The sequence below is a fragment of the Saccopteryx bilineata genome, chromosome 1 (assembly GCF_036850765.1).
Source record: "Saccopteryx bilineata isolate mSacBil1 chromosome 1, mSacBil1_pri_phased_curated, whole genome shotgun sequence".
In the NCBI taxonomy this organism is placed as follows: domain Eukaryota; kingdom Metazoa; phylum Chordata; class Mammalia; order Chiroptera; family Emballonuridae; genus Saccopteryx; species Saccopteryx bilineata.
The window spans coordinates 114717071-114729712 of NC_089490.1; the positions used below are offsets into that span (position 1 = coordinate 114717071).

Consider the following 12642-nt stretch of genomic DNA (forward strand, 5'->3'; position numbering starts at 1 on the left):
ACCAAAAAATAATTTTGGTGGCTACTTCATAACTGTAATTTTGCTACAGTTATGATTCGAAATGTAAATACCTGATATGCATTATGTATTTTCCAATGGCTTTAGGCGACCCGCCAGGGTCGCGACCCACAGGCTGAGAACCACTGATCTATGGGATTACTTTTTTGGAAAGGACGTATGACGTGTGCCGTCAGCTTTAAAATTATGACAGGCCAGGCCTGACCGGGCGGTGGCGCAGTGAATGGAGCGTGGGACTGGGATGCGGAGGACCCAGGTTCGAGACCCCAAGGTCGCCAGCTTGAGCGTGGACTCACCTGGTTTGAGCAAAATCCCACCAGCTTGAACCCAAGGTCGCTGGCTCCAGCAAGGGGTCACTCGGTCTGCTGAAGGCCCGCGGTCAAGGCACATATGAGAAAGCAATCAATGAACAACTAAGGTGTTGCAACGCGCAATGAAAAACTGATGATTGATGCTTCTCATCTCTCTCCGTTCCTGTCTGTCTGTCCTTGTCTATCCCTCTCTCTGACTCACTCTCTGTCTCTGTAAAAAATAAAAAAATTAAAAAAAAAAATTATGACAGGCGAGGTTATATTGGTTTCTGGTCTTTTCACCAGCCCCAAATCCTATATGATGTCACTGAACATACGAGTTGATTCCTTTAGCTCTTGTCTTCGAAGGTTTTTCTTTCTATCTGTTCTTTCTCCTTTCTATCCGCTCTTTCTCTAAGACTCCTCCCCTTTTTCTCTTAAAGGTAATTTTAAGTATTTAAAAATTCTCCCCTTGAGGGACATGCTTGTTTATTACTGATGTTAATCTGAATACCCCTTCTAGAAAATATTAATTATAGGCCAATTCCTACAATTAAGTATAAATATTCTATAATACTGATGGAGATACATATTAATTTTTAGCAGAATATTTAAGTGTGCACTTAACCGTTTAAGATTGGTCCTTTACCTAAACTAATCCTTGTTTTAGGAAGTTCTCGATTTGGTTCTTAGACTGATTTTTGAGTCTCAGAAAGAACAGTAAAAAGATCTTGTATTTCAAAGCTTATAAATCAGGTAATAAACAAAAACAAAAGAATTTAATAGTGAAGGTGAAGTAAATTGTGATGTTTTGCAACTAATATTAGAAAGACATGATAGAGGAGAAAATTAGTATGTTTGAAAAATTAAACTTTCATTTAGCTTTTAATTGTTGAGATATTGCTGAGCTTTTTAAATTTCAAGACATTTTTTGAAATTTAGATGAACCTGGAATTAACTTTGTATAACAAACACATTCTTGCATGAACATCTTGTTAATAATTTTGTAGTATAATCTGAGTCTCAATGGAGAATTATTAGTTGATGCAGGATTTAGAAAACAAACACTTCCATCTGCAGAAATTTATCTGAACCATTAAACCTCTATTGCCTCTGGATTTGTCTGAAATTAGGTAATTAATGAAATGGGCCACCTAAAGCTTTATATAAGCAAAGGCAACTTCCTGCTTTCTGCTAGTAATGAAAATGAAATTTATATTTTTCTGAAAACTCATAAGATAATCAATTATGACTGTCCTCTGAATGACAAATTCTTTTTTTTTTTTTTGTATTTTTCTGAAGCTGGAAACGGGGAGAGACAGTCAGGCAGACTCCTGCATGCGCCCAGACTGGGATCCACCCGGCACGCCCACCAGGGGGCGATGCTCTGCCCATCTGGGGCGTCACTATATTGCGACCAGAGCCACTCCAGGGCCTGAGGCAGAGGCCACAGAGCCATCCCCAGCGCCCGGGCCATCTTTGCTCCAATGGAGCCTTGGCTATGGGAGGGGAAGAGAGAGACAGAGAGGAAGGAGAGGGGGAGGGGTGGAGAAGCAGATGGGCGCTTCTGCTGTGTGCCCTGGCCGGGAATCGAACCCAGGACTCCTGCACGCCAGGCCGACGCTCTACCACTGAGCCAACCAGCCAGGGCCTGAATGACAAATTCTTGAAAGAGGAGGTACTTCCCCTCCTGCATTCTAAATGCATTTTCTGCATGGATACCTGGGATTTACTGCTTCTTTTTTTTTTTTTTTTTTTTTTTTTAATGTTACATAGTGTTCAGACATTCACTTGAGGGATATTTGATCATCACACCACAGTTGGTCAGGGTTGATTGCAATTATAGAAACAAAACCATTTTTTTTTTAGTTTTAACTTTTATCTGTTAAAAATCCATTCAGATTATAGCAAGTAATTAGAAGTTTACAGAACTATTGCCTCCTTTCATCATTGAAGGAAATTGTTACAAACCATATTTCAGTTTTTTCCAGTTTACAGAAAATTGGATTTAAAGTGATGGTTGAAATTATGGTAGTATTTCTATTCTATGTAAAGGCCCAAGGTTTGTGTCCAGGCAGAAATTAAGTATATTCCCTTAGAACTGAATGGAGTCTGAAGTTGTAGAAATGAAAGCCACTACATTCAGTGTACATTTTAAGGATTTTGACTGGGAATTAGAAAAGGAAAAGGCAACCTCTCCACCTGCTGCTCTATAATAGCATTTCCCCTAATGCTGATCTGTTCGAGTAGTGAGAGAAGACATCTCGGGACATAATATTTTACCTCACAGGATCTAGCACTAGCTGACCCAGGCATTCATCATTAATACAAAACTCAAGAGTCATCTAGTTTTAGCATCTATAATTTCTCTTTCCAGTTCGTTTACTGTATATATGTCTATGTTGGAAGCTTATGGAAAACAAACCTAATCCAAGAAACCAAAGACTGTTATTGAGAGAGAAGCAGAAAATATTCCAGCGGCAAATAAGGTGGCTGTTTATTTCATTTGTAGTTTCACTGTGTTGGTGACTTCAGTAATGGCATGATGATATTTTTCTGAGGCTGCCTTGAATTCCACCAGATGCTTCTCATAACTTTTGATGGCTGCCTCTAGCTGTGTTTTCTCCACTGCTCCCAGGATGGCACGGAAGATCATATCTATGCCAAGGCCAAGAACAGCAACTCCTATACTACCAAGGAGAGAAGCACCAATTTCAGCTAACACAGTGACCAACTTGTTAATTATGCCAGTCCTAACATTTGAGCCCACGAGTTTAACAGCCACTGCACTGGCCACAGAAGTAGCTTCTCCCAGGATGATTGAAATAACCTTTTGTACTATTGCAATTTTCTCGGTTTCCCTTTCCTTAATATCCTGAAGTTTTCTATAAAGGGTTGGCTCTAGTTTATCTTTTAGTGCTTCATCAACCTTGTGCAATTCATTTTGGATTTTCATCACAGCTTGGATGATGATATCACAGTTTTCTTTGATGGTCCCTTTTCTTTTCATCTCAATGGAGTCCAACCTGCACCCCAAATGCATATTTAAAACTTCAGTCAGCTTATTGGTGGCATGGAAGCTGTCAGATAAGCAGTCAAGGAGCTGTTGGTGAAGACGGTTTACTTCTTCCCGCCTCCTTGGGTTATCTGGGTAGAGGAAGTCACTCTGAGCCATATTTCAAATATGACCTCTGAAAAATAAAATGGTAAATTTTCACTAAATATCTTTTAAAATGTCTGCTGATTGCATAGATTTGACCAGGACATCTTTTACTTCATTAATAGCAAAGTAGCAATATGGTATGTAAGGAATTCCTCGGAAAACCCAACAGGTTCTTAAAATCAATTATTTTTATGAAAGTTGAAGTCAAGGTGTGGAAATACGGATAATAGAATACAGCCTATTGATGCATTAATTAAGGATTACATTTTGTGGTAAAGGGAAGTCCTAGATAGGATATATTTGTGTTTATGAAGCATCTGATCAGTAATAAATACCTGTAAGTGTGATTATTTCTAAGTAATATTTAATAACATATTTGGAACAGACTGCAGTTTTGATATGGTTAGCTCTTGATAACCAAAGTTAATAGTTAGATTTTATATTTCTCCAGCGTCTAATCACCACATTGAATAAACCTACCAGACTGGTTTCTACAATATTTGGAGTTAAATTAGTAGGGCCAGAAGAATAACAAGCTCCCAGAATTTACAGGGCTATTAATATATAACTTTGTTTATACATATACTCTGTTATCTTAGTTTGCAGTATTCCAATGGCTTTATACACACACACACACACACACACACACACATGGTTTGGGGTTTTCTTTTTCCTTTTTTAGTGAAAGGAGAGAAGGCAGAGAGACAGACTCCTGCATGTTTCCCGACTGGGATCCACTGGGCAAGCCCACTAGGGGGCGATGCTCTGCCCATCTGGGGCGTTGCTCCCTTGCAACCGGAGCCATTCTAGCGCCTGAGGTGGAGGCCGTAGAACCATCCTCAGTGCCTGTGGCCAACTCATTCTAGCCAACTGAGCCATGGCTGTGGAAGAGGAAGAGAGAGAGAGAGAGAGAGAGAGAGAGAGAAAGAGAGAGAGAGAAGGGGGAGGGGTGGAGAAGCAGATGGTTGCTTCTCCTGTGTGCCCTGACCAGGAATCAAACCCAGGACATCCACATGCCACATCGATGCTCTACCACTGAGCCAACTGGCCAGGGCCTCAAATCCTTTTATATATTTTTATAGCCAAATTCTCTAAACCAAAGGGACATTGCAAGGCAAATATAACAGAATCTTTACCAAAAATCCTTGTGATTAAGTATATATTCAAAATTTCTTGGATTAAAGTCTCACTTGAGAAAGTGAGCTTGGTGCAGGGGATGTGAAGTTTTGACTATCTGATTCTCCATTTGCAAAGCTTATAAATTATTGATCTGTAGTGTACTTAGCCATTATTAAGATAAGTTAGAGTTAGCTCAGAGTACCTACCATACAGAGAAAATAAGGAATGAGCACGTTCTGAGTTTATGTGTGTAAAAGCTTGAGTCTAGTAAAATCATGGATACTCAATAGGCATATCTTGAGTAGGATTACTATGTGCCTGGCATTTTTATTTTTTATTTAAACTCTTGAGCGTAAAGTAAGAGAAAACAGTTCCGTATATCTGTGTGGGATCTGGCACATTCTCTTTTTGAATAAACAGTATCTTGACTAATTTGGGCCGTTTTAGGACCATACCTCTTAGCCTAGATAAGCGAACTTGAGAAGCATTGGATGAAGGCATGAAGGTTTTTTTCTTTCAAGACAGGAAACATCAAAATAACCTACTCTTCAAGTCACAGAGATATATTTTGGAAATGGAGAGGGGAAGATTTTTAAAAAATGCATTAGAAACGTAATCATCTATGCTGTTAAATTTAGAATGATGCACTGGTAACCCTAGTGGAATAAACTTTAACCAGGTCAGAAATTTATTTTTATCTTTGATTCAGATCCAGCACACAGACACATACATGTATGCATGCATGGCAGACACATATTTGCCCAAGACAGTACTTTGAAAATATATCATTTTTGTTTAAAAAATAATGGTTTGTTGAGGGTCTATTAAACAGTCCCCAAACACACCATCTGGTGGCAAACTGAAATTTGATAACAACAAATTTGAACTTTGATTTCTCTTTTTACTTTTAGGAATTTTCCATTAAACTCTTTTCTTTTTTTTGGTTCCTAGTTGTCATATTTTATCATGAAATGAAAACTCCAGTTTCTGACCTTGAATTCAGAAGATCACCAGCTACATCCTTACTTAGATATTTAGTTGAGAGGGGTCTTTCTTGCCTTGAAATAGGGGAATATATCTCTAGCAATTGTCATATCCCATTATTTGAAAGTGTAACTTCCAGATACGGTGAGTGGTTCTATTTACCTTAAGATAGACAAATGGAGAAATGAACCTTCATCCTGAATGGAAGGTTAGATGCCTCAAAGCGATCAATTCTTTGTCAACACATTAATGGTTATAACATGACAAATTAATCATAAAATGTATCTGAAAGATTGAATATGAGGGACTACCTATTTTTTCGGGAAAAGTAACAATGGAACTTTTTCCTTCTCAAATATTAAAATATATCAAAATTCAAATTATCCACTACTGTACAAGGGAAAGACTAGATGGAATTATGGAACAAAATAGTGCTCAAAGCAGACACCCTTCTATACAATTGATTTAATAATAAATGTAGACTCTTAAATTGATGGCAATTGAAATGAGTATTTAATAAATGATCCTGGCATAATGACATGGTTTTAAGGATTAAAAGTTAATTTAAAAATGTTGTTAACATGATCTATGTAAAATCAACTAATAGAAGAAAATGGATAATTTTCAAATGTCTGTATAGAAGATAACTTTATAAGCTTAAAACCATTGAAAAAGTCATACAAAAATTTGATTAACAAAGATGAGCATGTAAAAGGAACTAAAAGCAAACTAAAAAGTATGCACAAAAAATGAAGAAATATGAATTTCTAAAGAATGTTGTTGTTAATAAGGAATACAGTAATAACCTAATAGCTAAATGATCAAACAACTTGGACAGTAAATGAAGAAACAGTGGCTCATTTATTAAAAAAGTTAAATCTTACCAGAAATCAAAGACAGTACTTTTTCAACTACAAAAGTAATATCTTTTTTTCTTTACAGATTGAAGCCCTTGCTCATGCACTTTTATAACCAGATGATCCAGGAATCAATTCATAATTTTGTGCCAATAACAAACTGAGTAAGAGACATCAAGAGGTGCTCAGTATTATTTCTCACATCAAAAAAGAAAGTACTTTTATTTTTTTGAGTCTGGCTTACCTTCCTAGTTCTTTTCTTCCTGGAGAAGGGCTTTGGGAGGGTTCCTTATGCAAGCACCTCTGGCAGGCCTGCCACCATACCTGCCCTAGTACTGAACACAGTTCAGGATTCTTTCTTTCCCAACGGTAAGGTAAATGCTAGAGAATTGGGTGGAGGAGAGGTGGAGTTTGAAGGTGAAACTAATGAATTATTTATTGGACAGGTGAAATTTGAAAAGCCTCGTGAAAGAAGCAATTTAATAATTCAGTAACAATTGATCTAATGGAGTAGCACTTTACTATGTACAGGTAGTATGCTAGGTTCTGTGAAGCACATGAAAATGAAAAAGGCAAGGTCCTTGCTTTCACGGAATTTCTCATCTAGTTAAGACAGTAAAATTACATGTCAACTTGGAAGTTATATGCCATTCCACATTACAGATAGAGGTAGGTGGTCCTTGACTTGTGAAAATTCAAATTTTAAATAAGTCAGACTTTATTATATACTGACACTAGGTTGTATGGAGACATTCAGTCATCTAGGGCAGATTAATAATTTGCACCCTTTCAATTTGTTACTCTAAAATATGTGCTTGATATTTAGAGGTGAAATTACATACCACGTGTGTAAGGTATTTTTCCCCACCGAGAAGGAAGGAAGGGGGCCGGAGCCTTGAAGTGTGGAATAATAAAAGGCTTTATTGAGTACAGAGTGCGCTTCCCGCCTGATGAAGTTCCCTGGCCCCCAGGAAAGATGGAGGCCAAGGAAGTCGCAAGGGGTGACCCGTGTGGGAGATATTTAAAGGGTCCCTAGGGTGGTTGAGCTAATATGACGTGGTGAAATCTCACTGGCTGGCAGATGGTCACTTTTTTCCAAAGAGCTCCTGGGAGGTTTTTTTTGGTGTGCTTGGTTGTGGGTGGTCCCAGCCAAAGTTCCTCATGTGACCTTCCCCCATTATCCACCGACCTTACAACGTGGAAAACTGCAGTTAATAATGTACAGCATTTCCACTATTGCCCACGACAATTTAGTTCTGACTCTTAAATTGCTTACTTCATTCAGCAAAACCAAAGTCCTTTTATTAATTGTCATCACCCTCCTTAAAGAACCTAGGTATTACTTAAGCATGGCTAGGTGATGTCTTACTAAGAATATATATATAGTATACCTAAGAGGAGTTCTGGACCATATATGTTCCTCTATTTTACTGACTTTTTAGGGATGACCTTTTAAATATTGACTTTAAAATTCAGTGTTTCAAAAACCAGTTTAAAGTCATTTTGAAAATGACTTTTAAAAGTTGGTACCAGGCCTGACCAGGCGGTGGCGCAGTGGATAGAGCGTTGGACTGGGATGTGGAAGGACCCAGGTTTGAGACCCCGGGGTCGCCAGCTTGAGCGCGGGCTCATCTGGCTTGGACAAAAGCTCACCAGCTTGGACCCAGGGTCGCTGGCTCCAGCAAGGGGTTACTCAGTCTGCTGAAGGCCTGCAGTCAAGGCACATATGAGAAAGCAATCAATGAACAACTAAGAAGTTGCAACGCGCAATGAAAAGCTAATGATTGATGCTTCTCATCTGTCTCCATTCCTGTCTGTTGGTCCCTGTCTATTCCTCTGACTCTCTCTCTGTCTCTGTAAAAAAATAAATTAAAAAAAAAAAAGTTGGTACCAGCAGGTAGCTAAGTGGTCTACTTAATCCAGCTTTGATAGCTTGTACTTTTTGTATGATAAATGTGAATTTTTACATTATTTGTTTTCACATGATAGTGCTCCCTGTCAGTGAAAAATTCACCCTGAGCTGTTCCCATCTACTTCAGCACAGCAGAGTTTGTGTTATGTGTGTACTTTTTTTCTTTCTTTATTTTTTAAAATTATTTTTATTTTATTTATTCATTTCAGAGAAGAGAGAAAGAGAGAGAGAGAGAGAGAGAGAGAGAGAGAGAGAGAGAGAGGTGGGGAGGAGCAGGAAGCATCAACTCCCATATGTGCCTTGACCAGGCAAGCCCAGGGTTTCAAACCGGCGACCTCGGCATTCCAGGTCAAGGCTTTATCCACTGCGCCACCACATGTCAGGCATGTGTGTCCTTTTTAAATAGTGGTTCACGAAATAGGCTCTAAAGAGCCCTGGGGCAGCCTGATAGGGATTTACAAGCCAGTAAGGGGACCCCTTGGTCTCTGACTGCTTATTTCACCCCAGTAGCTGTGCTTTCTTGTGTTGCAGTATTTGGGCTGTGGGTGGGTAAACTTGTATTTGATGAGTGCTCTGTTGCTAAAACAGAGTTTGGAAATCATATGTATTTTAACTTGTTATTTCATAAAATAAAAGTGAACAAATTTGAGAATGCCAGTGATCAGCATGTCTCAGTATGTTGGAATGGAAACAAAGACTAGCTTTCTTCAGATGGATTCTTGTTGAATCCACATCAGTTTTATCAAATTGAGAAGTAAACATTCAAGATTAAAGAGCATACAAGAAATGGTAGAAATATATAATTACTCTATTTAAAAATTAATTTAGTGATATTATAGAATTGTTTTGGTTTTTCAGGAAAGAGATCACTTTACAAAATGAAAATGTATTGATTATCACATATCCAAATAAAAAATTCTCAGAATACTTTTGCAAATAACAGTAGTGCATTGACTGTCAAGTGCTATAGACGTTTAAAGACAGAAATTAATATTGAAGTGATTAGTAGAAGTTAATGGAAAAAGTGATGTGTGACATGTGCTTTGATGGGTGGTAGAATAATAACATGAATAAATGAAAAATAAGGGTTGTGAGCCTGGGTGAAAAAAGGTAAAGGGATTAAGCAAAATAAAGAAATTAAAAATAAAAGATTTGATAAAACAGTATTTTAAAATATAAAGTCAATAACACTAATAGCCTGACCAGGTGGTGGCACAGTGGACAGAGCATTGGACTGGAACACGGAAGACCCAGGTTTAAAACTCTGAGGTCGCTGGTTTGAATGTGGGCTCATCCGGCTTGAGCATGGGCTCACCAGCTTGAATGTGGGATCATAGACATAGATATGACTCCATGGTCGCTGGTTTGAGCCCAAAGGTCACTGGTTTGAAGCCCAAGGTTACTGACTTGAACAAGGGGTCACTCGCTCTCCTGTAGTTGTCGTCCCCTCCTCCCCAGTCAAGGCACATATGAGAAAGCAGTTAATGAACAACTAAGATGCCGCAATGAAGAACTGATGCTTCTCATCTCTCTCCCTTCCTCTCTGTTTGTCACTGTCTCTTTCCCTGACTTTCTCTCTGTCTCTGTAAAAAAAAAAAAAAAAAAGGAAGCACTAATATATAAACTTTAAAATAGGAGAAATAATGCCCAAAAACCTATCATCTTAATTTTTTTGTTATTGTCTCAATTTTGTTTATAAGTATTTTTACAAAGTTGTCATTATAATATAAATAAAATTTTATATAACATTGATTTACTTAAATAACCATATTTCTAATTTTATAATAATTTCATTGATTATATAAAATATTCCATAAAAAATCTTTACTAAAATTGAATAAATCCACTATTATTTTACTACCATGATATTCTAGTGAGCACTTTAATACACATAGTTTCCCCTTTCTTTCTTCTTGTATCTGGGTTATTTCCTCAGGATAAATTTGTGGAAGAACTATGTAATTAATGGAATTAAAATTTATATTACTTTTGATATGTATTGTAAATTGCATTCTAAATACTTGTTACACTGCCACCAAAAATAAATGTTTACTGCAGGACATTGAATATGTTTCAAAGTCAAAGATAGTGCTGTTAAATATTGATTTGGAGAGCATAAAGTTCCACTTTAAGAAGAATAGTTCTTGCCTTTGTAGAAATACATACTGAAAACAGTGATGAAATGATGCAGTTTCTGAGATTTGCTTCCAAGTTACCTCGAAGGAATAGCAGAGTAGGGTTATAGAGGAAATAAGATGGACCTTGTTTTGATAATTTTTGAAGTGGATTATAGGGACATGGGACTGTATTGTATTAATATCTTCACTTCTGTGGATGTTTTAACTTTTCCCATTGTGACAATTTTTTAAAAAGAAAGAAAAATATGACCCTGTCTGAGCCTCTGATGTTTGTTTTTAGTGTTCTCTGAGGTTTTATATTTCTCCCTGCTGTCACTTTTCCTTAGTATTCACAATAGGTTCGGCTATCATGCAAGGTTCATTTATTCGGGAGTGTGGGCATAAGGTCTAGGACTCAGGCGTCCCCAAACTACAGCCCGCAGGCCGCATGCAGCCCCCTGAGGCCATTTATCCAGCCCCCCACCGTACTTCCGGAAGGGCCACCTCTTTCATTGGTGGTTAGTGAGAGGAGCACTGTATGTGGTGGCCCTCCAACGGTCTGAGGGACAGTGAACTGGCCCTCTGTGTAAAAAGTTTGGGGACTCCTGGACGGTGGTAAGGTCAGAAGCTTCTTAGAAGAAAATAACAGTTACTAACTAGTTCTGAGCCTTCTTCTTTAATACAAAACCATGTCCTTTAATTGAAAAGAGAAACAAGTTGATGATGGTGTGATGATATTTTCTGATGTAAATTTTTCTAAAGAACATTTCTGATCAGAAAGCAGAATATCAATGTCATTCATCAGCATTTACCAATTGCTTACTTGAATAACATCTACTGTATGCCTTGAGTAATTAAAATAATGTTTTGGGTTTTTTTGCTCTGAAGAAGATAACAGTCTATTTGGAGACATACAATAAATTCTTAATAATATTTAAATGTAATGACTTGTGAAGGAACATAAACACTATATATTAACTAGTATTCGATTGCACACTCATTCTGTTACAGATACTGAGTGCTTATATTAATGTTAAAGACATAAAAGGAAAGTTAACAATCCATGTAAACAACACACAGTCACACAAGTGCCACTTCCCCCTTAATCCTTTCTAAAATTGATGCCTTTCCTGCTTTTCCTCCTACTCTGACTTAATCAGTCATATAAGCTGTACATTTTCTTCTTTCTCTGGAGTCTTCAGAGAAATAATCACAAAGAACATGCCATGGGATCCTCTTAAAGTTGTTTTATTACTTTATTATATTTATGGCTATGACTTAAGACTGACATGTTCTTTCAAATTGCCTATAACATTGAGGAACAGTATTATATCAATACTAATAGAAATAAATAGCCATATTGCTTACCTAGCTGTGTTTCTTAGTTCAGTAGTCCCAGCAGTTGTTTAGTAGTAGTGCTGAAGTGCTTTTTCATCTGGTTTCATCTGGATGTTTCTGATGGAATGTGATGACTTACAGGCTTTGCTAGTCTCTGCTGGGTCCCTCTGCCCATCTGGTTTGTGAACTATCTCTGTATGGCTTAGTTCTCAGAATTCTTTTATTTTCTATATTAATATAAAATTAATATATATTAAGTAATATAATTTGAAAGACTGTTACAGTGGTAAAAGTTACCTAATTTTCTGTTCTTTAATGGACTTTTTATTATTGGTAGGTGTGTTAAGCCTAATCCAGAGGGACCCGAAACATTGAAGACACGAACAAAGTCCGTCGATTACACACCAAAGCTTTATTGTCTAGCTTGGCCAAACGGCGGCAACTCCGACAGAGGTCTGAGGGAGAGTGCGCTGGCCCTTTGTTCTACCTAGTTTTTATAGTTTTGCAAGTGGGGAGTACAGAAGCAAAAATTGCAATTAGGTGCCTTTTACCACTATTGGTTATAGTCATATGTCCTTTAACATGATAGGACCATGTTCAATTTGCAAGCCATACATCATTTTGGAGAAAACAAAATCTACAAGTCAACACAATAGTAGAAAGATGTCTCTTTACATATTAAAAGGCATTCCTATATTATCTAGTGTTTATCTGCCATCTCTGTCCAGAGTCAGACGTATTAACCACATGCATTCACATAGGAGAGGTAGTTTCCATGGGGACAAATACCCACAAATGGCTCATTGCTATAAGAAAAGGTTTATTTTGGCTTTTCTCTTCCTGC

At 37.5% G+C, this 12642-nt stretch overlaps 1 protein-coding gene across 1 annotated transcript; it reads right to left on the bottom strand.

Annotated features, from left to right (window-relative positions):
- Nucleotides 1-2780: 2780 nt before the first annotated feature.
- Nucleotides 2781-11897, bottom strand: SMCO3 (single-pass membrane protein with coiled-coil domains 3). The gene is made up of 2 exons (XM_066253209.1): nucleotides 11829-11897; nucleotides 2781-3499 (listed from the first exon to the last, which is right to left on the bottom strand). The coding sequence occupies exon 2, from the start codon at nucleotides 3481-3483 to the stop codon at nucleotides 2806-2808; it is 678 nt and encodes a 225-aa protein (XP_066109306.1). The 5' UTR covers nucleotides 3484-3499; nucleotides 11829-11897; the 3' UTR covers nucleotides 2781-2805.
- Between the last annotated feature and the right edge of the window lie 745 nt (nucleotides 11898-12642).

Bases quoted from the DNA above. Each gene is read 5' to 3' on its own strand.
- SMCO3 (XM_066253209.1), bottom strand. From the start codon at position 3,483: ATGGCTCAGAGTGACTTCCTCTACCCAGATAACCCAAGGAGGCGGGAA.